Source organism: Zeus faber (assembly GCF_960531495.2).
Source record: "Zeus faber genome assembly, chromosome: 1".
Taxonomy (NCBI): domain Eukaryota; kingdom Metazoa; phylum Chordata; class Actinopteri; order Zeiformes; family Zeidae; genus Zeus; species Zeus faber.
Window position 1 is genome coordinate 14,072,874 of NC_137193.1, and position 25,516 is coordinate 14,098,389.

At 45.2% G+C, this 25,516-nt stretch overlaps 3 protein-coding genes across 4 annotated transcripts; 2 read left to right on the forward strand and 1 right to left on the reverse strand.

Annotated features, from left to right (window-relative positions):
* Positions 1–3,331: 3,331 nt before the first annotated feature.
* On the forward strand, positions 3,332–6,089 carry LOC307230469 (tetranectin-like). The gene is made up of 3 exons (XM_080000886.1): positions 3,332–3,616; positions 3,809–3,907; positions 5,220–6,089. Exons 1-3 carry the CDS (start codon positions 3,520–3,522, stop codon positions 5,624–5,626), a joined length of 603 nt encoding a protein of 200 aa, XP_079857012.1. The 5' UTR covers positions 3,332–3,519; the 3' UTR covers positions 5,627–6,089.
* Positions 6,090–6,292: 203 nt separating this feature from the next.
* On the reverse strand, positions 6,293–14,644 carry cdcp1b (CUB domain containing protein 1b). 2 transcript variants are annotated; one of them, XM_080000869.1, is made up of 13 exons: positions 14,528–14,644; positions 13,151–13,369; positions 12,668–13,018; positions 12,019–12,234; positions 11,458–11,808; positions 10,909–11,124; positions 10,157–10,513; positions 9,627–9,986; positions 9,312–9,509; positions 8,820–9,182; positions 7,850–8,206; positions 7,656–7,737; positions 6,293–7,563 (listed from the first exon to the last, which is right to left on the reverse strand). In XM_080000869.1, the coding sequence occupies exons 1-13, from the start codon at positions 14,595–14,597 to the stop codon at positions 7,083–7,085; spliced, it is 3,621 nt and encodes a 1,206-aa protein (XP_079856995.1). In that variant the 5' UTR covers positions 14,598–14,644; the 3' UTR covers positions 6,293–7,082. The 2 variants fall into 2 exon arrangements, with proteins under 2 accessions (XP_079856995.1, XP_079856994.1); XM_080000868.1 differs by having other exon boundaries at positions 12,019–12,237.
* Positions 14,645–20,247: 5,603 nt separating this feature from the next.
* nrm (nurim) lies at positions 20,248–24,936 on the forward strand. Its single transcript, XM_080008436.1, has 4 exons — positions 20,248–20,401; positions 21,303–21,496; positions 21,826–22,002; positions 23,133–24,936. The coding sequence occupies exons 1-4, from the start codon at positions 20,251–20,253 to the stop codon at positions 23,424–23,426; spliced, it is 816 nt and encodes a 271-aa protein (XP_079864562.1). The 5' UTR covers positions 20,248–20,250; the 3' UTR covers positions 23,427–24,936.
* The last annotated feature ends 580 nt before the right edge of the window (positions 24,937–25,516 follow it).

Sequence of the window (25,516 nt, forward strand, 5' to 3'; positions counted from 1 at the left end):
GTATCTATGTTCAAGTTCAATGTATGTATGTATGAGGAGAAACTGGAACAAATCATAGGGTTTAAACTAAAGTACATAGATAATGGCTAGATATTTCCTCTTATGATTATTTATTCATTCTCTTAACAGTGTAGTAGTGCACTTGAATAAATCTTTAATATCTGAGGAATTTGGTTCTGCAACCTCCTGGTTGCATCCCTCTCCTTTCCTCCCTCATTTGCTGCCATAACTATGACAGGAAGAGGCCACGTGACCATGAGGCCATGAGTTGTAGTCCCAGTTTTCCTGGACCTAATTCACTGTTTTTCAATACATGATGTCGTCCAATGTTTATGTTTTTGTGTAAATTGTTTCTCTGTTTATTTGACTCACCGTGATGATTCTCCCCCTCTTGGAGTAGTGATCAGTTGTTTATAGACCCAAACATGATAAATAGTTCTCCAAAGAGGGGGGGGGGGTTGGTGGTGGTTCTCTAAAACCAAAAACTGTGCTCTTGTCATTCTACAGGTCGTCCACAGAGTTATTGCAGCAGTTGTTGATGATAAAAGAATGAATAAAGAGTTGCATTGCAGGTTGAGAACTAACTCTGCAGACTAACTCTGTCCTGAATGCAATGGCATACATATACTCTGTGTTGTATGCCCAGCATGCTGACAGCACAGGTTAAAAATAAATAAATAAATAGAATTGGGAAGAAAATATATATATATATATATATATACACACACACACAAATACACACAAAAAGTTAGGGATATTTGGCTTTTGGGTGAAATTTATGGAAAATATAAAAAAGTTCACGCTACAGTGATATTATATCATGAAAGTAGGGCATTTAAGTAGAAGCATGCAATGGTGATTTCCTCATCTCAAACAATTGATTGAAACAAAAGCCAACAACAGTGGTGGGTTAACCACAACAAAAAATGTCAACGTCTCAATAACTTGTCATGTGCCCTTGAGCGTCAATTACGGCTTGACAACGACGTCTCATGCTGTTCACAAGTCGACTTATTGTCTGCTGAGGGCGGCCCTCAGGTCATTGAGGTTCTGGGGTACAGAGTTACGAGCCTCTACTCAGATGATCCCATAGGTTTTCTATGGGATTCAGGTCGGGAGAAAGTGCAGGCAACGCCATTTGAGGTGCCCCAGTCTCCAGCAGCGGTTCCCTAATGATGTGACCTCGATGAGCTGGAGCATTGTCGACCATGAAGATGAACTTAGGCCTGTGTTGTTCATGCAGGGGCACAATGACTGGATTAGTGATGTTATTCAGGTAGTATGGGCTTGTCACTGTACCACTCACAAAGTGTAGGGCAGTTCTGTATTGACTAGACACCTGCCCACACTGTAACACCACCACCACCAATGGCTCGTCTGGTGACAACAGTGGCTGATGCATAGCGCTCTCCTTGACGTCTCCAACATCGTTGGCGGCCATCATTTCTGCTCAACGTGATTCGACTTTCATCAGAGAACAGCACTGAGGCCACTGGTCCCTCGTCCAGTGTAAATGCTCCCTGGCCCGTGAGAGACGATGATGCTTGTGCCTGGTGGTGTGGTCAGGTACCCTTGCAGGTCGTCTAGCACACAGACCACGCCGATGTAAACGGTTTCAAATGGTCTGACGTGACACTTGGGTGCCTCTCACCTCCCTTAAATGTGCCTGGAGTCAAGTGGCATCATCATCCGGTTCCGCAGGGCACTGTTCACAATGAAGCGCTCATCAGTGTGGATGTGGCCAAAGGACGTCCACTTCTATGCCTTTCTGTGACTCTTCCAGTCTCTGTATCGCTGTTGCAACCTGCTGATGACACTCTGTGACACTCTAAGCTCAGTGGCCACTTCCCTCTGAGAACATCCTGTTTGAAGCCTCGCAATGACGGGGTACTGTTGATCAATTGTTAGGTGTCGTCTTGGTCTCATGATGTCAAAATGTGAACAGCATGATGAAGAGGACTGTTTAAATACCAATTCTAATTGAACCAGGAAATGTTTTGGTCGATTCATGGATCAAACACCTGTTGTGAATTTTGCCGTTCAGCTCCTTGTTAGAGAACAGCAAGTTGTTCAAAAAGTACTGAAACATTGAACAGTTCAAAAGTTTGGAGAAGGTCAAATTAAGTTCCCCTGTAAAGGTTATAGTGCATTTTAGGAGTAAAGCTCAAACCCCATTGGCTCATAGAAACCCGGAACTTGTGCTCAAACCCCATTGCCTCAGAACGAGGGGCTTGACTGCTCATTCACAGTTAAAGCTGCACAAACACAAACAGCCCATTTTGGAACAGCCCAGGTTTAGAGGCTTGTCACAATGGCTCAAATGCATGATCTGAGCCGTATTTTCAGCAAAAAACTTCAAAATCATGTTTTGGGGGACCTCAGAGACCGATATTAACAAGTGTAAAAAGGAGCATAGGAGGTCCCCTTTCAAATTCCCTCTGAGAGAGAGACACGGTGCTTAAGTCAAGTCATTCTCAGCGAAACCATGCTCTCGCGTCCGTCCTGTACAGAGCAACGCGCTGCACGTTCCCCTCTGTCCTCGCCACGTGTCCACAGAGCAGCGGGAGAAGCCAGTGAACAGATGTGACTCTGGATCCGTTCCACACCACTTTTTTTTTTTTTTTAATTCCTGCGGCAAAACAAACTGCTTAAGTTGGAGTTAGGTGTTCTGTTTATGCAGACCAAAATTATGAAAGGAAAGGTCAGTTTTTGGTGAAACTCGGACGTGCATTATAAAGGAAAGGCTTGTTTGCGAAATGGGAATGTCCATAGTAAGCTCTCTTAATTCCCCCCCCCCCCCCCCCGTGCCACATCTGAATTCCTAAAGGGCTCATTTGAGAAGCTGAGGAAGGAGGCAGCGGGATGTAGCCGCCAGATCATACCGATAAAGAAGGTTCCAAAACAAACCAAAACACAGGCTGAATTGAGAGACTTGGGAAGAGTTTCTGATCAAATGTAAAGAGTAAAAAAAAGGACTAAAAAAACATAAATGTTGGAAATAAAATTGTAGCCACGCTGTGTTTACCATCCATGTGGGATGCTTCAAAACCGTTACGATTCAATGGTCCATCCATACCACCGACAGTCACTCCATCAAACGTTTTTTTGAAGTTTAGTCTTCAGGAAGCGTCTTGAGGGTATCTGGGCATCGATGCGAGGGATGATTCATTGTTTGTTTATTATTCTGTGTGGGTTTTAATGAACCACAGCGCCGAGCCGCCCGGTGTCGTGTCGCCGCCTCGGAAATGAGGGGCGTTCTGTTTCGGTTTTTCCACCTGCCTTCCCAGCCTGGTTCTGTTAAGAACTCGCCGACCACATCAAGTATCTGGAGACGGATGAGACACACGCACTCTCACACACACACACACACACACCATCTTTAGAAGGCTTCTGCAGTTGGACAGTTATTCCTGCGAGCAGCAGTTTTTTGGATTGCAGAGTGATTTTTTATTTTTTTTTGTGCAAGAGAGACCGATCCCAGTTTCCACTCTGAAGCGGCCTCATTCGACAGGTCCAGCCATGGCACTCAGAGGAGCTCTTCTGCTGTTTGGAATGCTGCTTTTCATCAACTGCGCCTCCCAGCAGGCTCCACCAAAGAAGAGACCCGCAAAAAAAGGTGAGCACCATGCCACGTTAATTTTGCAGAAGGACCAAATATTTTTTCTATATTAACCGATCAGCAAAAAACATAATTAGAATCTTCTATTCAGATATGCCACATTTATTTGCTCCAGTATACTTTTTTCAGTCCCGTCTGCACAATACATTCTGTAAATGCACCTTTTTTTCCGTGTGTCCTGGCAAGCAGATGTAGCCAAGGACACTGCAGTGGAAGAGCTCCAGAAACAAATCGACAACATCGTTCAGGAGCTCAACATCCTGAAGGAACAGCAGGCCCTGCAGACAGGTAAGTCTGGCTCTATTCACACACCAATGTCAACATGAATATGAAATATATTAAACATTATAGTGAGATATTATAATTCAGAGCATCCCTGCACTGCGATCAGCTAGGAAAGCAGGTGCTTGGTGTGATTCACCTCAAGGACCAGACACATGGCACACAGGTGATAAATATCCACAGAGACACATTGTGGGACAAATGTGCCGATGTCTTCCCTGCCCGAGTGCCTTTTAGCATGACACTGTATCGCTTCCACCCCGTGCCCTTTAGATCCTTTAGCCCTTTAGTGTTGTGATTGGTGTGTGTGTGCATAGAGAGAGTTGACGGAGATATTTTTTTCTTCACACTACATCATGATTGTAACCTGCAACTGGCCATGACGTTTCACCGGTGGTGTAAAGTAACAAAGTAAAAACACTTTTTTACTGTACTTAAGTATTTTTGAGAGTATCTGTACTTTACTTATATTTCTATCAACCTTTAGTTTGAAATATTTAGCCACAAAAAAGTTTACTTTTACTCTCTACTCTACATTTCTGTTGTACGCCTTTGTTTATGATGTTAGTGAAGCCAGTTATCACCAGGGTCATGTTGTGAATCAAGGCTCAGCCTGTGGACCTGGAGTTGCCAGGCTTGCGGTTTTCCAGTGGAATTGGGGGCTACTTTTTAAGTGTTGAAACAGGTTGTTTTCTTTGTCCGCGGGTTGGATGACGGCTGAGTTTGTCATTGAGAGCTGGCAAACCTGTCAAGTTTCATTCTGCATTGCTCCCGAACACGCACAGGCACGTCCCAGAGAGTGCTTAAAGAAAAAACACGGAAATATGGGAAACCAGAATAAAATCAAGTGGAAAATAAAAAAACTAAGCTCAAAGCAAAACAAAAAAAAGTCTGGCTTTTTTTTTTTCTCCATAGCATTTACGTCAACTTTTTATGGGTTACAGTCTGAGAAGTTGATCCTGTGTCTCCAGCCAGATGGTTGCAAACTGTGGCCCTGGAAGCTCAAGCACTGGTCTGGAGAACACATGGCAAAATTCTCTTTTGACCTCTCGCTCGGAACACAAAATAATAAACGGCGGCACCTCAGATGCACAAATAAAACCCGTACGGCCATGAAACGCTCTTGATTTTAGTATAATCATAATCATGTATAAGACCATGTTCGTAACGCATACGCCTATTTGAGAGTTTGAGGTTTTGTTTTTTTAAAGAGAGCATTTTTTATATATATATATACACACACACACACACACACACACACACGTTTTTTTCTAGACTTCCCAATCTCATCATCCCCATCCACCGTTTCCCTCCGCAGTCTGTCTAAAAGGCGTGAAGATCACTGGAAAGTGTTTCCTGGCCGACGCGCTGAATAAGCGCTACCACACGGCCAGCGAGGACTGCAATGCCCTGGGCGGCATCCTGAGCACACCCAGCTCCGCCGATGAAAACGCCCGGCTCACCGAGTACGTCCGGCAGAGCGTGGGCCTGGACGCGCAGATCTGGCTGGGCATCAACGACATGGCGGCCGAGGGACGCTGGACCAACCAGACCGGGCTGAGCGTGGCCTACAACAACTGGGACGCCTCCAACCAGCGCTCCCCGCAGCCGGACGGCGGCCGGGTCCAGAACTGCGCTGCGTTGTCAACCGCCGCCGGCGGGAAGTGGTTCGATGAGAACTGTCGCGAGGAGAAGCCCTCCGTGTGCCAGTTCAATATCGTCTGATCACATCCCGTCTTAATCAGTGAGCCTGCTGCTCCGTAGTCGCTGCTTTGTATCGTGTAACCCTTCTGCAACACCGTCTTCACTGCTACTCCGAGAGAATTTGCAGAGCCTGTTCCTTGACTTTGCCTATTCGGTTACCTATTTGTGCTGTTTGACAAAGATAGAAAAAAAAATCTGCAATCAAAGCATGACACTCATCAAATCACACCACATTTGTTGAAAATTGATTTGTTCCTGTTTTAGGGCCCAACATTTCTCCCGAGCATGTGACTACACGTCAACACAAGAGAATCACTTCCAACGAGTTGAATTCACTGAAATGTACACCGGATCATATGAAAATAAGACCTCCGTGATGTTTTTTCTAAACATCAATTTCGACATTGTGTAGTCCAAATATTCCTGTATTTCCCAATTCAAGATGTTTATAGGCTTTTACTTATTAAATGACTTATTAAATTTGCACATTTCCACAACTGTGTCAGAGCGGTAAAGAGCTTCAACCCCACAGGTTCAGAGGCATCGTCCAAACTTAGTCAAGAGCCAAATGGAACTCATTGCAAGCATTGTAAGTTATAATGGATTCATAGTAATTTCTAAGGAACAAATGAAAAAAATTTAAAAACAACGAAAACTGAATTCCAAAAACAACAACAACAACAACAACTCAAGGTGGACTTCAGATTATAATGTTTGCAGCTGCAAGAAAAGTGCTTCCCTGTAAGATAAGCGGACCGTCTCCAGTGAAACACACCCCTCTGTGGTCAAACAGGAGCCGCTCTGGATCCTCTTCCTCGCCTGTCCTCCTTCGCCCGTGTTTCGTGGCCAAACTTCCTGTGGTTTAGATCTGGGCTTACTAACCAGAACTCCGGCGATTTAGACAGAGGGTCAAGAAGCCAAGCGTCGGCCTGTTTATGACCACTCTGACCACTAAGGGTTCTTTGGAGAGAATTTATTGTTAAAACAAATTAAGTTTATTTACAGAAAAAAAAAAAATGTAGCTTGAGAACGACTCCAAAGCAAAACATTAAACACACTTGGAAGAGCTGAGGTACCACAAACATGTATATTTTAGTATCCCTGCTTTCTTAAAATCAATACAACCAGTATTCAGAAGAGTTTTTCTCTGTCCAAATCATGACTGAAATCTCAAGCTCTGAATGCTTTCAATTAAACAAAAAATAAAATAATAATAAAAAAAGCCCAGCATAAAGCAATGTATAATTCACATAAGAACACCTACTGTACACGTTTCAGACGCAAATGAGTCTCTGTTATAACCAGTCCTGTGTGAGAGCCGCTTGCACAGCCCCATGATTCCAGATTCCCTGAGGGTCTCAACTGCCAGAGTTTGGCACCGTTTTGGTCACATTTACGCCCTGTTATTGGGGGTGGCGGTTGGGCGATGAGAGCGGCGTAACAGCGCTCCATCACACATTTCAAAATCCTCACGGCACTACAAGGACTCCTCCAGCGGCTCTATCTCCACGCCCGACAGGCGGATGGTGTTCATGTCCCCGGTGCTTTTGAAGGTGTACAGCTCGTTGTCCACCATCCTGCGGTCCTGGAATCCCAGGCTGTCCTCCCGGTCGATGGGGGTGCGCGGTCGGGGCGGAAGGAAGCTCTCCGAGGGGTCCAGGAACGGTTGGTACTGGTCCTTGTTGCCGGGCTCGGCCTCAGGCTCCACTATCGCCGGAGGCCCCGCCTCCACGGGCCCCATGAACGTGCGGTAGGAGTCCATCTGCGGGTTGTTGAAGCGGTCCCCGTAGGAGGAGTCGCGCAGCAGGTGGCCGTACATCATGGTCTCGTCGATGGAGGCGTACACGTGCGAGCCATTGTCGGACCGGGCTTTGGAGAAGTGCTGGTCGCTCGGGCGGAAGATGCTCCCCTTTCCGATGTAGATGGACGACTCGGTGCTCATCCGTCCTTTCTTCTTCCTGTTTGGGAGACCGGGAACAAGGTAAAACAGGCGTGAGAGAAGAGGTTCTCCCGGCCAAGACGCCGGACGTCCCGGGGCAAACAAACTCACCTTGTGACCAGGATTACAGCCGCCAGCACTGCAGCAATGAGAAGCAGGGCACCGATAACACCCAGGATGATGGCCAAGAGACCTGCAAGCGCAACGACGGCAGTGAGTTACTGATTTTCTCATGTTATCAGGCCATAGAGGGAAAAAAAACAAACAAAAAAAAAAAACACGAAGCGATTTCTCAGTTTTCTTACTGTTGTTCTTCTGCAGCACGACTTTGGTCACCACTCCAAACTCCCCTTGCTCCGGCATGCAGTTGGACATGTTGAGGAAGAAGCTCCGCGGCACGTCCAGCCGGTCCTGGGCCTCCTCGTCCTCCCGAAGGCTCAGCATCTCCTTCTCGTACCCCAGCTGCTGCACCTTGATGGAGGTGTGCCTCTGGCCACATTTGGGCTGGCTGATGTTGAGGAATTTCAGGGAGGCCCCGTACTGGCTCGGCAGGTTGACGATCCAAGACACGGTGGAGGAAGACTTCATCCCGTTGGGCCAGTTGGGAGTGGCCAGCAGCGCCGGAGAGGAGACCTTGGGCATGACGGTGTATATGATGCTCTCTGGAAGAAAAATATCTCATAACATAAGCTTGAATCCTGATTCAAACATTTAGATTTAAAAACTGCTTTTCAATGAATCAGTAAACGGCAGTATGACATGCTGAAGGTGTTCAGGGGGGATTTTAGATCACATGCAGTCCATATATTTTAACTCTATGATGGCGTTCCCACACGGTCCATAAAAGAGGCGTAATAATCTTAAACCTGTGATATTATTATGTCATTTTGCATCTGTTTTCAGCTTTTTATTTTGATGCTTTCATTCTCCTTTGTTTTTATATTATGTCAGTACAAATACATTTGCCTTGTGTATAGTGCCCCCTAGTGGATTTTGACATCCTGTGAGTATTGGTGATAAATATACCAACACAGTAGAGAGAGAGAGAGAGAGAGAGAGAGAGAGAGAGAGAGAGAGAGAGAGAGAGAGAGAGAGAGAGAGAGAGAGAGAGAGAGAGAGAGAGAGAGAGAGAGAGAGAGAGAGAGAGAGAGAGAGAGAGAGAGAGAGAGAGAGAGAGAGAGAGAGAGAGAGAGAGAGAGAGAGAGAGAGAGAGAGAGAGAGAGAGAGAGAGATTTTTTATTATTTTTTATAGAACAAACACTAGTCTGCTTATACCTGCGATTTCCTCAATGAAGGACACGTTGAGGAAAGGTCCTCTGGTCTTGGTGAAGTCCTGGGCCGTGACCGTGACTGAGACGTTGGAGTTGACCTGCACCTTCTGGATTATCCCGCCGTGGCAGTAGTCTGATATGGGCGACCCACCCTCCTCCGCCATGCGCATGGACACCGAGCCGTTGCACTCCTGGCCGGGCAGGGACTGTCGGAGGGACCCGGTGGGCGACGCCAGTTCCACTGTGCCGTGCTGCGGGATCTGCAGCTTCCACGTGAAGCTGTGGAGCGCCAGGGGCAGGCAGGAGTCCAGCTGGGGCACGGTGAGGAGAGAGTGTGCCACAGAGCAGGAGCTCAGGTTCTGGCACGCTGGTCATTCAAAGAGACCCAATTTGACATTGGAGGTTAACTAATGGTGGACACCTGGCATGCATGAACACAGAATTAGAGAAGGAGACGGTTCTATAGATGGCTACAAAAATACAATCATAATCTCACCAATAATTTTACTGCCGGTGAGGCGCACGTCCTCATCTGGACAGTCGAGGAAGGAAAGGCTGGCCTTGGTGCCTGTGGGCACGTCGATGTTCTCTTTAACCACAGAGTTGATGCTCATCTCACAGTAGGGGTCAGATCCCACTTTAGATATCTGCAGTGACAGACCTTCCTTCTGGGTGAGATCCACTGTGCAAAGAACTAAAAAGAGACAGAGGGTAAGGGACAATACTTTGAAGTAATTTGAAGGATTTGTCACTGAACTGGTATAAAGTCTTCAAATGGGGCCTAGACGTGGGTATGGGCAAATGGTCCTACCTGGGTGACCGCTTCTCATCACGGAGACTTTGAAGTTCAGCGCCAGTCCCTGCAGCGTCCTGTTGGTCTTACAGTTCCACAGCGACATGTTGAAGCTGCCCTGTCTCTGCTTGGGCTGCGGGTCGCTCAGGGCCAGCTTGGCAGTCTTCTTATCCTCGGTGTGATACTCCAGTACCACGTCCTTATCCAGGCACTCCGGCAGCATGTGATCGATGAAGTGCACGGTGTAGTTGTGCATGCCGGGCACCATGAAGTCCCACCTCATCTGATCTTCGTCGGGGAAGTCCTCAGGGTATTTGGCTGTGGTGAACTCAGTTTCTGATACACCGCGTGGGAGATCCACTTTCATGATAGCCAGCACTGGTGAGAGGTGGAGGCAGGAAATGTGGAAGTTTGAATAATGCTAAACAGGTTCCCAGAACATGAACCTTTAAATGCAAACGAGGCGAGACAACCAAAACGTTGTTGTGCTGGAAACAGTGGACAGGGCTTATTCAAAGGGTCGGTCATTCAAAATGATCTGGACTTACTGTTGGTTTCCGGGCCAACGCTGAGTTTAAGGTCTAACGGCTCCAGCTTGCGGTCCCCTGGCACTGCCAGCAGCATGCGGCCCTTGTAGCGGACCTGGACCGTGGAAATGGCGCCGCCTTTGCAGTACGTACCAATCTCTGCTGGCCCCGTCCGCAAATAGGTGACAAAAGTGTAGGTGTGCTGATCTGGACAGGCGTCCCCTTTGGGAATCTGTCTTATTCCGGGCTCTGGGAAGTATATTTGGAAGGTCCTCGTGGAGGGAGCCTTGAGATCCCATACGAAGGTCCTGTTGAAGTCCGGAAACATGGAGGACTCGGCCTGCACTATGTTCCCAGAGCAGGCGGTCTCTGTGCAGTCTGGAAGAGATGCGGGCGGGGACTATTTATATAGAAGTGATGGGAAGCCATTTTCAAAAGTAAAGATTACGAGAATCATTTCATCTAAAAAATTCACTTGCTTTGGTCTTGCACTCAAATGACGCAAGTTATTTTTGATATTAACACATCAAATATCACACACAGTACATTGTTCCGAAAGAAACCATTTAGACATGACCATTTCACAAACTTCAAATGGTAAAAATGTTTTGTAATTGGATTTGTGTTTTGAATGTGCTCCCTCTTTATGCTGTTTCCATTGTTGGTGGCGGTAATTTGAACCGTTTTGAAAGGAATTCTGCGACGTGTAGTGTAATCCATCCAACACAGACGACAAAAGACAATTAAAAAAAGGAGGAAAATACTCCACCTACCAATCTCCCTGTTGATCTCCACCCTGAAGACGTCCTGCGGTTGGGGACAGCTGAACTCCACCGAGGTGTTTTGGGGGATTTTCATGGTGAGATATTTTGGGTCGCATTTCCTTGAAGGCCCGTCTCCGGCGCACACCTCGCAGTCGGGCTCTGGGGTCACCCTGCTGACGGTGATTATGGTGTGAGGGTCGGGGGTCACGGACATCGCTCTGCCCCCTGGAGGGAAAACAGATCACAATGAGGACAATTGTTAAACTAGAAGGGTTTTTATTTTTTATTATTCAAATGATTTCCACAAATGTATTGTAATACACATTGAGGGATCAGCTGGTATACTTAAAAAAGTTGACAAAACAGGACAAAGAGAGCTTAGTCGGAACTGATTAACTATGCAAGTCTGTTTTTACTGGGTCCAGGAAGCATTTCAGTATATTTTATTTATTTGGCTTTTTCTGCTCTGTATTTTTGCCTATTTCTGTATATTTGACAATTTTTTATTGTTGTTTTTATTTAAGAAGGAAAATAAGTCATGGAGCCCAGGGCACTTACGTCTTGGCATGGCTTTGGCAGTGAAGGCCGTGGCCGCTGGCTCCGCTCCCTTGGGGATGTCAACGGCCACAGTGGTGGTTCCAATAAGCTCTAGCTGCGTCACGGGCCCCTTCCTACAGAACCCTCTCGACCTGACCTCCCCTTGGCCGTTGGTGCTGTGAAAAGAGTATTTGTATCCGTCTTGGCACGGGGCCGCTCCAGTTGTTTCTTTCAGTCCCTCGGCGGGGAATTCCAAAGTCAACACAGTTTTCTTGGGTACGCTCACGTCCCACGACAGCGTCCTTTGAAACCCCTCGAGAAGACCGGGCTGAACCGCCCCCGTAGCGGGACTGCACGAGTCCACTGTGCATTCTGAGGGGAAAAACACGGCCGTTAGATTTGAGAGACCTTGAGACCGACTCACTGAATAAATCCGCATCTTATTTTTGTCGGACCTGTGCATCACCGACAATGAATTCCGTCAATAAATAAGGAATCCAAGTATGCTTACGAATTTGGAAGTACCTTTCTAGATAATTAACAGATTTACATTCCCGCGTCATCTCGCAAGCCCCAACTCACCTATTTTCTTCTTGACTTGCACAGAAAACACCTCTTGGGGCTGCGGGCAGAGGAACTCCACGGAGACGTTTTTGGGGTCGGTCAGGGTGACGTCCGTGGGGCTGCAGGTAGGACTCGAGCCCTCGTGTGAGCACACCTCGCACTCCGGGCTCTCGGCGTCCCTGCTGATGACCACGGCGGCGGTATCGGGGTCAGAGGTCACGACCACAGTGCGACCTTCTGAAAGAGCGAGCAGAAAATGGGTGATTCATTTGAATCGGTGAACTACTACATTTTTTTGGGACACATAAGAATTCTTGTGACCAAGGAATATGCTAGTTTATTAAGGTGGTAATGCCTAAGATTTATTTTTTGCATTGTGCATGCGCTCCTCTATATGCTGTTGCCATGATTTATGAAGGGGTCCGCCTTTCCATGCAAGAATGCAAAGTGCCTAAGAGAAAATAAAGTAAATCGATCAGAAGAAGGCGTTCTTTCGAGAAAACCCAGAAAAACTGTAAGTTGAAAAGAAAACTTTGCCGTTTTTAAATGAAATTTGGAGACTTGTAGTGCAATCCACCCAATACAGAGAATCTTATGGATTACCACTTTAATAGTGACGCTAGTGTCTAACATAATCAGAATGGAAAAGTGAAAATGATGCTCTTACTCAGTGGCTTGGAAGAGGCAGTGAAGACCACAGAGTCCACTTTGACGTTTGGTTCGACTTTCAGAGAGAGGGTGATCTGATTGGGGAGCTCTACGCTCGTCAGAGAGCCTCCTCTGCAGTAGGTTTGGGTTTTGGCTTTTCCACTTGATCCCATCTTAGAGGCCGTGTACTGGAAGCCGTCGGGGCACGGCGTCGGTTCCGCCAACTCGTTGAGGCCCTGTCCCAGGATGTCCAAGACCACGACAAACTTCTCCGGTGCCTTCAGGTCCCAGGCGAAGGTTCTGGCGAACTCCGGGAGGATGGAGGATTGCACGTCTCCCATTTTAGGGCTGCAGGAGTCCTTGGTGCATTCTGGGTCACAAACAAAAACACACGGCGACGGGCTTGTAGTCAAAGATAACATAAATTTAACTGAAATTAAATTCCAAAAAAAAAAAAAACCCCACACCAGATCCTCATTGGAAGCGTTTATTGAAAGCGTACCGATGGTCCGCTGGACTTTAACGGAGTAGGCCTGCTCGAGCGGACGGGAGCAGTTGAAGAGGAGCGTGACCTCTTCCACGGGTGGGAGAGCGAGAGACGGGTGGCACACCGCCTGGGTGTCGTTGGCCCCAGTGACCCGGCACACGGCGCACTCGTCCACGTCTGCGGACACGGTCACCGCAGAGCCCTCGGCTGCCAGAACCGTCGTCTGGAGACATTCTGAAAGACATGTGTCAAAAGCGTGCTTTGGAAGAGAAAAAATATATAAAAAGAAAATAAAATCCCGTTATAAACGTTACAGACATTTTAAACCAGTATGAGGAAGAGAGTGACGACGCTGCAGCCCGTTTTTTGTTTTTTTTTCACTTTACGGAGCAAGCTTAGACCCATTCCCGACCGTGTCCCCACTCCACTCCGGATGTTGCACAAATTCAACAGCATCGATGAACGAGATCCGACGATCCCGTCACAGAGTAACTCAGGTTTGCCGAAATGGCTCGAAATGAACGCGAGGGAGAGTGAGACGCCCGAGGAGAAGGCGCCTCACGCTGCTGCGGCGAGTTACCGTCAGTTAAACACCTTTTCACCTGGATGTTTCTATTTTTTTTATTTATTTTTTTAATGGCGTTAACTTGACGAGGCGCATTCACGTCTCGCCGACACCGGTGTAGACAGAGCGGACCCGCCTCGAGCTCCAGGCCGTGGTCGTTTAATTTGACTCAATCGCGGGTCGACTGAGCGCAGATGAAGTTGAGGGGACGCGAGGTAACGGAGGCGTCCGATTTTCTGGATCTGACTATGTTTCCCTGCAAGAAGTTATAAACGACTCCAGTGACTGGCCCTCACAGCTGTCTGACTGGGAAAAGAATGAACTTAAAACAACAATGGCAAAGGTTCTGTCCGCAGTATCTAGATAAATAAACCTGTACGGTAACCCATGTGGGTAATATTCACACACACACACACACACACACACACACACACACACACACACACACACACACACACACACAGATTGTTGATCAATCATTAATGAGGATGATCTCATGTCTCCATCAGAGCGATAAATCTCTTGTAAAGATTTGTCGTAAAAAAGGTTCACATCTTAAAACCTTAGTGGCCATACTTATTGTGTGTGTGTGTGTGTGTGTGTGTGTGTGTGTGTGTGTGTCCCACATACAGTATAGGTCGGTCAGAGAGGTTTCAGGCTGTTGTTTTTTTTTTTATATTAGAAAATAGCAGATTTTACTTGGGATTCTTATGTTAATTGTGGTGTAGGCAGCCTTAAAAAAAATCCTACACGTGTTAAAAAAAATGTACAAGAAGGAAAAAAGGAACCCACTGTAATATTATATTCTCTTGACTTCACACACTCACCTGACAAGTAGAATGGCGACAGAAACACCGTCATAAGCAAAGTGGTGGAGCAGGTCCCGTCCAGCCTCATACTGAGTCAAATAAAGAAGAAAAAAAAAATGTATTTTTCAAAACGTGTCGCTCCGTCCTCAAACACGCACTTTGAACATTCTTCTTTCCGGGTTAAAAAAAAAAAAATCCGTCTGGCCTTCGAAAGTAAAAGCCCAATGGCGGTGACAGCGCTGCCGCTTCCTGGTCCACACATCTGCAGGGGAGGGCGTGGCCCGCTTAAGGGGGCGTGGTTGGCAGGTAAGCTCACCTGTCCGGACCTGTAGCTCTGGGGCCCATTTTGGAGCCGTTTCACCGCTCAGACCCAAAAGGCAACTGATAGACTGGGACCCTGTGTGGCTCACCCTCCCAGGCACAATGGATGCCCTATTTATAACCATAGAGATGCCAAGAATTGTTGGCATCATGTTGTGTTTTCCCCAAAAAGAAAGCCGGGTGTGGGTGTCGGCTTGTGTGCACTTCAACATGAGTTAACGCTTTCCAGACAGGCCCGTATCAACGAAACAGAGGATAAAAGCAGATCTATTGATAATAATTAATGATGTATTGAAAACGATGAGGAATCGTGGCTTTCCATTCAGAGATCAGTGGTATTCGTCCATGAAGACCCACGTTTTCCGCAAATAAAATCCTGATGATCATAATTGTCACTGGTATTATTATCATTATTATTGCTATTATTATTCGTTATTGTTGTTAATCAGTGACGCGCATAGTGCTGTGTGGTGCGAAAAATAAGCCGATACTCCCAGTGGTAATGAGAGATCCTCCTGCTTCTACATGCCTCATGACACTGAGCATTCCTGAACCAGACACACTGCAGCCCGAGGGTGACACACACACACACACACGCGCACACGCACACATACACACACACATACACGCACGCACGCACCCTGTTTTGCAGCCCGAAGGAGAGACCACTGAACCACCACACACACACACACACACACACACACACTGTTTTGCAGCCCGAGGGCGAGACCACTGAATACACACACACACACACAGACACACAGTCACACACACACACACACACACACTGTTTTGCAGCCCGAGGGCGAGACCACTGAATACACACACACACACACACACACACACACGCACACAGGCTGTTTTGCTTACCAATAGAGCGCTATATACACTCCCAAACTGTTTCTTCTTATTTCTGAGGAACCAGTTTGACATGAAGGACGGGTCACGTGGTATCATCCCCTAATTGATATCGGACAATGAACCATGGTGTAGCAGCTGGCAAAGGGAGAGAGAGAGAAAATTCCCTGGCTCCCATTCCCTCCCATTGGTTTTTCCATTTTGGTCACAGGAGTTGCGCTATTGCGCTACTCACGCCCATGACGTCGCATGATTGAGTTGCTGGTTATAGTTGCCACTCAGGATGATCCTTAATGAGGGGGCGGCGACAGCCCACACGGCGGCAGCAATGCGCCACTGTTCACCTTCACACCAGGGGTTCCCACGTCATATAAATGGACACGTGTCACAGCAGGCAGTGGCATTGAGTATGTAAGGGTGTTTCTGTGTTCACTATACTGTAATACATGGCAAGAATTGACATTGGCTTGAGCTGTGTTTAGCCATCTTAAGATGTCCGATTGTCAACTGTGAAAAGAGCACATCGGGAGCACCAGAGCTTTCCCTTATATGTATTCAAAAATGACCACAGATCACTATTTCTGGCAGTACAGCAAAAAAATGACCTCCATATTAGGCTGGGAGTTGGCTCCAAAGCTCATTTTTTGGAGCAGTTAAGTATGACTCAATGGCTGCTTTTGGAAGTGCTGTTTATGCCTTTCCATGGCCTGCACATTACTAACCTTTCTTTAACACCCGGGAGGCCATATTGAATAGATTGAGAAAGGTGTTCATGTTTGATTTTGATTTATTATTTATTATTATTATTATTATTATTATTATTATTATTATTATTATTATTATTATTATTGTTGTTGTTGTTATTAATTTGTTTTGTATTATTACTATTATTATTTCTTTTATTTCAAATAATAACCATTACGATTATTATTATTATCATTAATACTATTATTAATGTTATTACTTTAGAAATGTTTGTATGTTATTTGCTGCTGCGACAATATTATTTTAGTGGGATCAGATAAGATAGTGTTTTATTGATCCCCAGCGGCAATTCAGCGGGTGACAAAAAAGTACGATTTAAAAAAAAAAAAAAAAAAGAAGAAGAAAGAAAGAAAATATACCCATGCCAAGAAAGGTTAACAGAGAGTGTCACTTTAGCTGACTATGTTAAGTTGTGAGTCACATATGGGCTCACGTAAAGTACAAACAGTTTTGACCAAAGCGTATCTATTTGTACTTGTGTGTTTTCACAAGGCTGCAGCCCGTTTTGGGCCATGCCTCATTAGATTAATAATCCTGTTGAGACCCAATCTTTCTAAAGGGAGCGGTCAAACACATGGCCGGCCCGTGATGACCAGCACAATGTAGGCTCCCAAAATGTGTTGGCAGCCAGTTGGCAGATACCAACTGGTGTCATCTGTCGCCATATATTCGGCAAACCACCCTGAAGGCGGCGGAGGACCAAGGCCTTTAGCTCATGGAGAGAGAGAGAGAGAGAGAGAGAGAGAGAGAGAGAGAGAGAGAGAGAGACTCCAGGCCTCTGCCCCAAACCCCAATATGAGCTCCCCTTACAGCTGTCTCGTGCGGCACACACTGATTTAGACCGCCCAGACAGACAGACAGGCAGACATACTGTGTGTAGGTCCCAACTCACACTGAGATAACTTGGGGGGGGACGGTTGGCGATGGCGAACGCCCCCACTGGCCCTGACATGTTCTTTGGTAAGCTGGAAGGCGTAGCTCGCTGGAGTCATTTAGGATGAAACGGGACATTATGGAAGCTGATGATGTGTTTGGGTGTCGCTTTAGGAAGCGCGTTTTTTTTACAGCGTTTGGTGGTGTTTGTGTGCAGTGGCTTTGTGATGGTGAGTGCAGAGTGGGTCAGGTTTCACAAGCCTACACATCTCTGCCTTCCGGGTCGTTCAGTTAAAAAAACGAAACAAAAAGAAAAAGATGGAAACCTGCATGAGGTTTATTCAAATGAACATGCGTTACATTGCCTGTGTGCAGGAAACTGTGTGAGATGCCAAAAAGCCGTGCATGGCGTGGGGAGGGCCTGCCAGGCGATGGGGAGGCTGTTCCACGACACGTGTTTCACATGCAGCAAATGTGGTGGGTCATGCCATTTTAATGCCATTTTAATATTTAGTATAAACTAAATTTGTGCTATAAAATGAGATGATGAGATTTTTTTTTGGTAGGTGAACAGCTGATTGGAAAATCATTTTACTCTGTATCAGGCAGGATCTTTTGTGAGGACGATTTTATGGTATGTAAACAGTATATATTGTGAAATGACAAATTGCAAATACTGGAAAATTGACAAAATAATTTATCATTTAGACCCTATTTACCAATACCAATAATTTATCCTGTGCATAGAATCGCATTTTGTGTATTCTGTATGACTATTTTTTTTGTGTTTTTGTGTTTTTTGTTTTTGTGTTTTATTTTGTTATTTCATTTTCCATTTGATTAATTTATTATTTATCTATTTTCTCAGACTGTTGAGGTTTTTTTTAATACTAATTGTCTGTAGAGAAACGCATCAATCATCACCATGACAAATTCCCCATACATAACGTAGATGTACTTGTATTATATTCTGATTTACTAGTATTCAGGTGTCCATCCACCCCCAGAAGTGTGTAGCTGCTGTGGACATTTAATCGTAGACAGTGTGAGTAACTATTGTGTGTGTGTGCGTGTGTGTGTGTGTGTGTGTGTGTGTGTGTGTGTGTATGTGTGTGTGTTGATTCTGTTTGATCCTTCTCTCTCTTTCTATTTGAAGGTCCTTCAGGCACTGGGCCGGTCCTACCACCCATCGTGCTTCTGCTGTGTCATCTGTAGAACCAGCCTGCAAGGACAGTCCTTCACTGTAGACGCGCACAGCAACGTTTACTGTGTCAGCGACTACCACAGGCAGGTTTGCCCGGCTTCACATCGAATCCGGAATCGCATCCGACAGTCGGATCCTCCCCTCCCAGTGGCCCTCGGATAAACTGCGTCTGGGTTTCACGTGACAAAATATGTTGGAGGAAAAATGGGAGCGCTTGTTTTTACCAGTACAACGGCGAGTTTGTTCCACTGGACATTTAAAAAAAAAAAGGACGGTTTAAAACCCTCATGTTTGCGTCGACAAACCTACACAAAGTTCAGTTTTATAAAAATAGATTAATTGATAGTGGATATTGCGACATCCAACATTAATAACGTTGTTATTTCATATACGTGATTTGTTAACTTAGTTTTGTGGCCAATTCCAATAAAACAATTTTGTTTACTGACGTAACTTCCTTAGTGTGCGCAATCCGACTTCTCCGTAGGACTGAATGGATTTGCTGTTTGTTCTTGTCGTTTGTCGGATTCGGTGTGAAGCAAGCTTAAGTCTGTTTGACCCTAATACAATGCTATCGTGCTCTTAAGAAGAAGAAAAAATACAAAACAAATATGCCATGGGATTGACCCCTGCCACAGAGGTCACACCCATGGTGACTGTGAGTTTCTCAGGAGTTCCAATGAGAGTTTTGTTTGGTTTCAGGGTCCTGGCTCCCAGGTGTGCATCTTGCAGAAAGCCCATAATGCCATCTGAGGTGGGCTCAAATTGTATTTCATCATATCGATTATTTAGGATATTGTCTGACAGAACAAAAAACATTGTGAAATTCCATTGCTTTGTTTTTCAGGGGTCTCTGGAGTCCATACGAATAGTGGCCTTCAACGGGAATTATCACGTGGAGTGTTATGACAGTGAAGTAAATCTCACCTGAGCAGAGAAGCAGATTATATACAGTATATATATATATATATATATATATATATATATATATATATGTGTGTGTATATATATATATATATATATAATTGTGTTTAAATGTGTTTTAAAAACTTTGAAAAGAAAAGTTGTGATTTTCAATGAAGGAAGAGTAAACTGGTATCATTTGTAGTAAAAATAAACAACAATGAACTGTGAAGGCGTCTGTTTGTTGCCCTAATGTAGAGCTATCCGTGAAAATAAATAATATGCATGGCAATGTTGTAGTCGACGCAACCTCTTTCTCATATGAATCAATCAATGATCTTCAATTCACTTCAAATTTATAGAGGAGGAATCCTCATTTACAACTGTCTAGTTTCAAAAGATATTTAAAGATATAAAGTACAATAAAATGAAAGTACATGCCTTTTAAAAAAACAGTAGAATGAAATCAATAACAATCATGAGAGTGAGAATAAAATATCTATTATAGTTAAGATCAGATAACACTTATAAACACCAATAATAATAATAATAATAATAATAATTATAATAATAATAATCATTATAATAATTTATTATTATTAGTATTAGTAGTATTATTATGCCGAAAGTATGAGTATCAGGTCAAAATTATGACTTATAATGATGATTTATTTATTCCACTCAAGTGTCACTTTTCTCCATTGCGCCGCACAGTATTTGCGAACAGCGACACCGTGTGTTCACATTGTGTACTACCGATTTCCCTCCCGGAAGACAGTGGCTCCGACTCGCCAAACGCACTGAAACGGGATGTGAAATGGCGCCAGTCTCGCTCCGTGGATCGGCGCTGTGCGCTGCGGCTCTTTTTACATTTGCGTTCGTTTTCAGCACCGGCGCGGACTTCATTCGCTTCGTGTCGTTCCGGGCCATCTACCACAACATCACGGGAGAGACGGCGCTGTGCCAAGGTAACGTGCGAGTCATGGAGCCGGGACAGAAGTGAGGTGGGATTATGATCCAACAAAAAAAAACAAATGGATGGAATTCAAGCCTGCTGCGCCGTTGACCAAATAACATCTCTGACATGTGTCGTTATTTATTTTAGAAGCGTGTTTTTGGCGAAACATTTGAGACGACTTATCTCGAAGTAACTCTACTTTTGTGTCACCGTGAATATAGTGCATTTGCCGGAGTGTATTTTCATCGCCCGGCTAGCTCAGTCGGTAGAGCATGAGACTCTTAATCTCAGGGTCGTGGGTTCGAGCCCCACGTTGGGCGGCAATTTTTTTTCTCCCCATTGATACGTTTTGGTGTTACCCCGGCAACATAATATTTGTTTTTGGCTGAAGGACAAACGCTGTCATGTTTTAAAGTATTACGATAAAGTGCATATTTAGAGTAATATAGTGACGGATTGAGCCTTAGTAAGAATCTATTGTCATGTCATTTCTTGATATTTGATTGATATTTTAAATTGATTTTTAGATCAAAACTGTGTGTGTGTGTGTGTGTATATATATATAAAAAACCCTAATCTGGCTTTATTGACCAAATAGGAATTTGTCTTGCGTTTTAAGTGACTCTCATTACGTACAGGAAAAAAAAAACCCAGAAAATAATAAGAATAATAATAAAAACAGTCAACTAAACTCCAAACTCAAAAGTAAAGAAAAATAGAAGAAGAAGAAGTTAGAGAAATGTCCTGTGAAATGTCCCTTGACCCCCAAGGTTTACCAGGAGGTCTGCTGTGTGTACCGCTGGAACTCCAGACGGTTTCTAAAGGAAGGTGATAGACAAATAAACCAAATAACCAAGTTAAAGTGTAAATACCGATCAGTGTCCACCGGCTGTGCCCCCTCCCCCCGTCAGACTGGGTCCCCTGGCGGGTCGCTCTGCGGGACCGCTCCGTCCTCTATGCCCTGCTGGTGGACGCCGCTCTGCTGGCCCTGTTCACCACCCAGCACAGCGTCCTGGCCTGGGCTCCGGTCAAACGGGCCTGTGAGGCGGTGCTGGGGGTCCTCCACAGAGCGGCGTACTGCTTCACCACGGCCCTCGCCCTGCAGGTACCTTCCTAAAAACTCTTTTAAGTGTGTTTGTGAGAATGAAGAGAGTAAGAAGATGAACGGACAAACAGAGCGGCGGAGGCCTGCAAAGCCGATCAAATGCAGAGGAAAAACAGGCTTGTGGCATTTGGGACAGTGATAATAACTCCCACACGTTGACTTGAAATTTTCCAAATCGTCTTCCCCAAGTGTATGCTTTTTTACATATACATTCATAGCCACCACGAGGGGATTTTCTTCATTGTCCCACTTTTACCACACATTTAGCATTTAAATTCTACCCTCTGCTCATAGAGTTCTTCCCCTTCGCCACTGTCCTCCCGTGTCAGATCCTGATGCTGCTCTGGCAGCCTGTGACCAGCGCCCCCTGCCTGTGGGCAGTTCGCGGCGCGCCCTGGAGCGTCTGGTTCCCGCTGCTCTGCTTCACGCTGCACTTCCTGTGCTGGGCCGTCATCTGCAGCGTCCTGCTGCTGTTCGACTTCCCAGAGCTGCTGGGCATCAAACAGGTGGGACGGGCTGTCTGGTTCGGTGTACAATACGTCCACGTCGTGCAACTGTTATTTTAAATAATTGGCCACTTAAACCAAAACCGACACCTTGCAGGGAATACATCGGCAGGATGAGTGTTTTTGGGGTTGTATATGTGACCATATTCATGTGTATATATATGTTTTATTTCACCTCTTTTCTTTTAATCTTCTTTTGACCTACACTGTTCTGTCAGCTATACTTCTCTAACACTTGAATTTCTCCCCAGGGAATAGTAAAGTGACATCTTATCTTACCTTACATTTTATCTTGTGCAATATCTACCCAAAGTAGCTTCAGTGGGTCCAATCTTGAGTAAAAAAATGCCAATAATAATGTTTACACTTTACACAATAGTTTAGCCATTTAATACCATGTATACTCCCAGCTCAGCCACACAGCGTGTCACACATGGATCTTTAATTGAATATTGATTTATTGCTATATTGTAGCAGACATAGATCATTTTCAAGTACCATCAAACTTTTAAATTCCCCCTTTTGACAAGATTCTAGTATGATGCTGCGTCCATGTCATTGCTTTGACCTGATGCAAGAACACAATTTCCATATTTCCAACTGCTCCATTTACAGGGTTCTTACCAGGTGCTTGGTCTGCTTGAATTTGGTCCTAAATTACTGGAATACCTATATAATTACTGGAGTACTGGAATACCTTGGAAATAGCCCCTTTTGTGCTAAAGTGCTTGAAAATAACTTGAAAAACCTGACAATTGAAAACCTGTGATATTCCCCCTGGTTTTGTTATCCAAATCGTAACCTGGTAAAAAAAAATTCCAGAATCGCTTTTACGACATGGATTATGCCGGGGAAATGTACATTGAATCCAGCATGGTTGAAAATAGAGATTAATAATAGATAAACTAACATAAATAATAGACAATGAGGCTAAGATCGTATTATATTTTACATTTAAAATACATTATATTTGTTTTGTGTGAAGTTCTTAAAAAATAAGAAATGGTATAATCTCTTTGCTCTACCTCCACTTCTGTTTTCCCCCATGTTCCCTCCCTCCCTATCCACCCCTCCACCCCTCCCTCCCTCCCTCCCTCCATCCCTCCATCCCTCCCTCCATCCCTCTCCAGGTGTACTATGAGTGTCTGGGCGACCCACTGCCCCACCAGTCGCCGGGCATGCGGCGTCTGCTCTCACACCTCCGTCACCCTGTGTGCCTGGAGCTGCTGGTGGTGCTGTGGCTGCTCCCAGCGCTGTCCCTCGACCGGCTGCTGCTGGCGGGGGCGCTGTCCGCCTACCTGGCCCTGGCTCACGCGCTGGACAAACAAGATTTGGCCTTTCTGTGCGGCCGGCTTAGCGGGAAGCCGCGGCTCTGGGCGACGCCCGACGGCGGCGGCGACGACGGCGACGGCAAGAGCAAGTGAATGGAGTTACTAGCCGCCGCTGGGGATTAGCTCTCACTCACTGGAGATCAGGAAATTGGGAGAAAAGTGTTGAAGCGCTCTGCTCTCTGATTCGTTTGTTTTTTTGTTCTTTCTTTTTCTTTTTGTTCTTTTTGTTCTAAGTATATTAAGTATATTACTGTATGTGTGTGTGTGTGTGTGTGTGTGTATATATTTCCACTTAGGGTTGCCAGATAGATACATACATGCATGCATGCATACATACATACCTACATACATACATACAGTACATAGATGGATAACTAAATAGATAGATGTCCCAGCAGCTCACATTGAAACAATAGGCAGTAATAATAACAAACAATAGAATCAACTATGAAAAAGAAAAAGTGACGTAAACATTAAACGTCACAGTCAACTGTACACGATAACAAATGGCAGGATAATGAAAAATAAACCAGAACAATGTCAACAGCGAAACAGAACGTTGACAATAATCAAAAAACAATTACATTTCCGGTAAAGAGTAAACATACAAATATGCGCTTCTGGTTGTTGTACACATGTATCTGTGACAAAGTGCTGCTTGAACTGAATGTAATGGTTAAATTGTTAACTCTGAGAGATATCCGGGTGTTTTATTGTTTTGTTTGACCACTCGCTGCATGTTTATCATGAAGTTCACTGTTATTTTTTATTACTTTTTAAAATGCTTCTGACACTCAGCCTTTAATACTCTATGTGCGGACGCTAGTGATGGTTTATTCTGTGCGCTCTGATTTCCAAGGATGACTGTTCGGAATAATTCAGAACAGAATGTAGGTACTATACGTCAGTTTGGTGGGTTTTCTTCAGCCACTTTCATTGGCAGCTATTTGTCAAGTGTCTGGTGATTTTATGGAGAATAAAGTCAAAGTTCAATGTTTTGCTCAAGGCTAAATCCACATGAATCCACACTAGTTAGTGTTTTTAACCAGGTTTTAATATATAAGCCAAAGTAACATGAATCAGAATTATTTTTATTTAGTTTATCACAGCTAAAGTTCTAGTCCAGTTATTTCTAAAAAGTTTTGAGACATACCTTTGAGAGTAAGAGCTGTGGGTGCAGTTGTGATGGAAAAAGTATAATTTGGGTGCGTGCAAGTATAGCATGAGGGAGAGAGAGAGAACACGCCACCCAATTGGCGTTTTCAGGGCCCCTTTGGCACAGAGATACAGACAATGAAGTAGAAACACACCGCCAGAAGACATATCATGACAAGTGCCCCTCTCCCATGTGTGTGGGGATGGGGGTTTTACCTGTTGCTCATTGATTGGTCTAACGAGCAACAGGTATACCAGCCACACTGATCCTGATCCTGATCACCTAGACCCAGGACAGGTGAGGCTGCTCAAACCACAACATCCCCACACCACAATATACAAAAGAAATACAGCATATATGCACAGGATGGATTAAATTAAAATGCTATGACAGGGACTAAGTGGCAGTAGGCTGGAACCAACTGTATAAATATGGGATTTTTCTGTATAGGATGAATAAACAATATTGGTATGGATAACAATGGAGTTGGGTCTAAATTGTTATTATTTTCACAGCTTGTTTCCCTCTACTCCCAGTGTCAAGACTATTCAGTGTCGGACTTTCCTTTGCAATAGTTTGGGCCACTCGGTCAGTGTCCAGCAGCAGCGCAGTGGGAACCAGTGTCCACTGCAGGTCACTCCAGGGCCAGGCCCGGAAGGTCTCCGTGGTCTGGATGAACCCCCACCCACCTCCCCCTCCACCTCCACCTCCTCCTCCAATCACCGGGGGGGGGTATGTTTCTTGAACGCTTCTCCTGTGGTCAGACAATCTGGTGTGTGCCACTAAACTCTCATCGGGGACTTTAATGGCATTAGAGGATTACCGTCCTCCCGCTCCGAGGCTGCATGGAAATATTTACTACCGATGGAAGGGTTTCAGGCTCTTTTGTTGCCCTACCGTGCAGTAGATGTCAGGATTGAACCGGCTTTTTTATTTATCCAACCGAAGACAAAACACAATCTCAAGTGATTATTGGCGCGGGGGGAGGGGTTTCCACCCCAGTGGAGATCGGAGATCATTACGCGCA

Coding starts and splice junctions, on each gene's coding strand:
- nrm (XM_080008436.1), top strand. CDS start 20,251: ATGGCGCCAGTCTCGCTCCGTGGATCGGCGCTGTGCGCTGCGGCTCTT. Junction 20,402..21,302: donor AGAGACGGCGCTGTGCCAAG/GTAACGTGCGAG, acceptor TCCCCCCGTCAG/ACTGGGTCCCCTGGCGGGTC. Junction 22,003..23,132: donor AGCTGCTGGGCATCAAACAG/GTGGGACGGGCT, acceptor ATCCCTCTCCAG/GTGTACTATGAGTGTCTGGG.
- LOC307230469 (XM_080000886.1), top strand. CDS start 3,520: ATGGCACTCAGAGGAGCTCTTCTGCTGTTTGGAATGCTGCTTTTCATC. Junction 3,617..3,808: donor GAAGAGACCCGCAAAAAAAG/GTGAGCACCATG, acceptor CCTGGCAAGCAG/ATGTAGCCAAGGACACTGCA. Junction 3,908..5,219: donor ACAGCAGGCCCTGCAGACAG/GTAAGTCTGGCT, acceptor TTCCCTCCGCAG/TCTGTCTAAAAGGCGTGAAG.
- cdcp1b (XM_080000868.1), bottom strand. CDS start 14,597: ATGAGGCTGGACGGGACCTGCTCCACCACTTTGCTTATGACGGTGTTT. Junction 12,238..12,667: donor TGCCTCTTCCAAGCCACTGA/GTAAGAGCATCA, acceptor TCGCTCTTTCAG/AAGGTCGCACTGTGGTCGTG. Junction 11,125..11,457: donor TGCCAAAGCCATGCCAAGAC/GTAAGTGCCCTG, acceptor TTTTCCCTCCAG/GGGGCAGAGCGATGTCCGTG.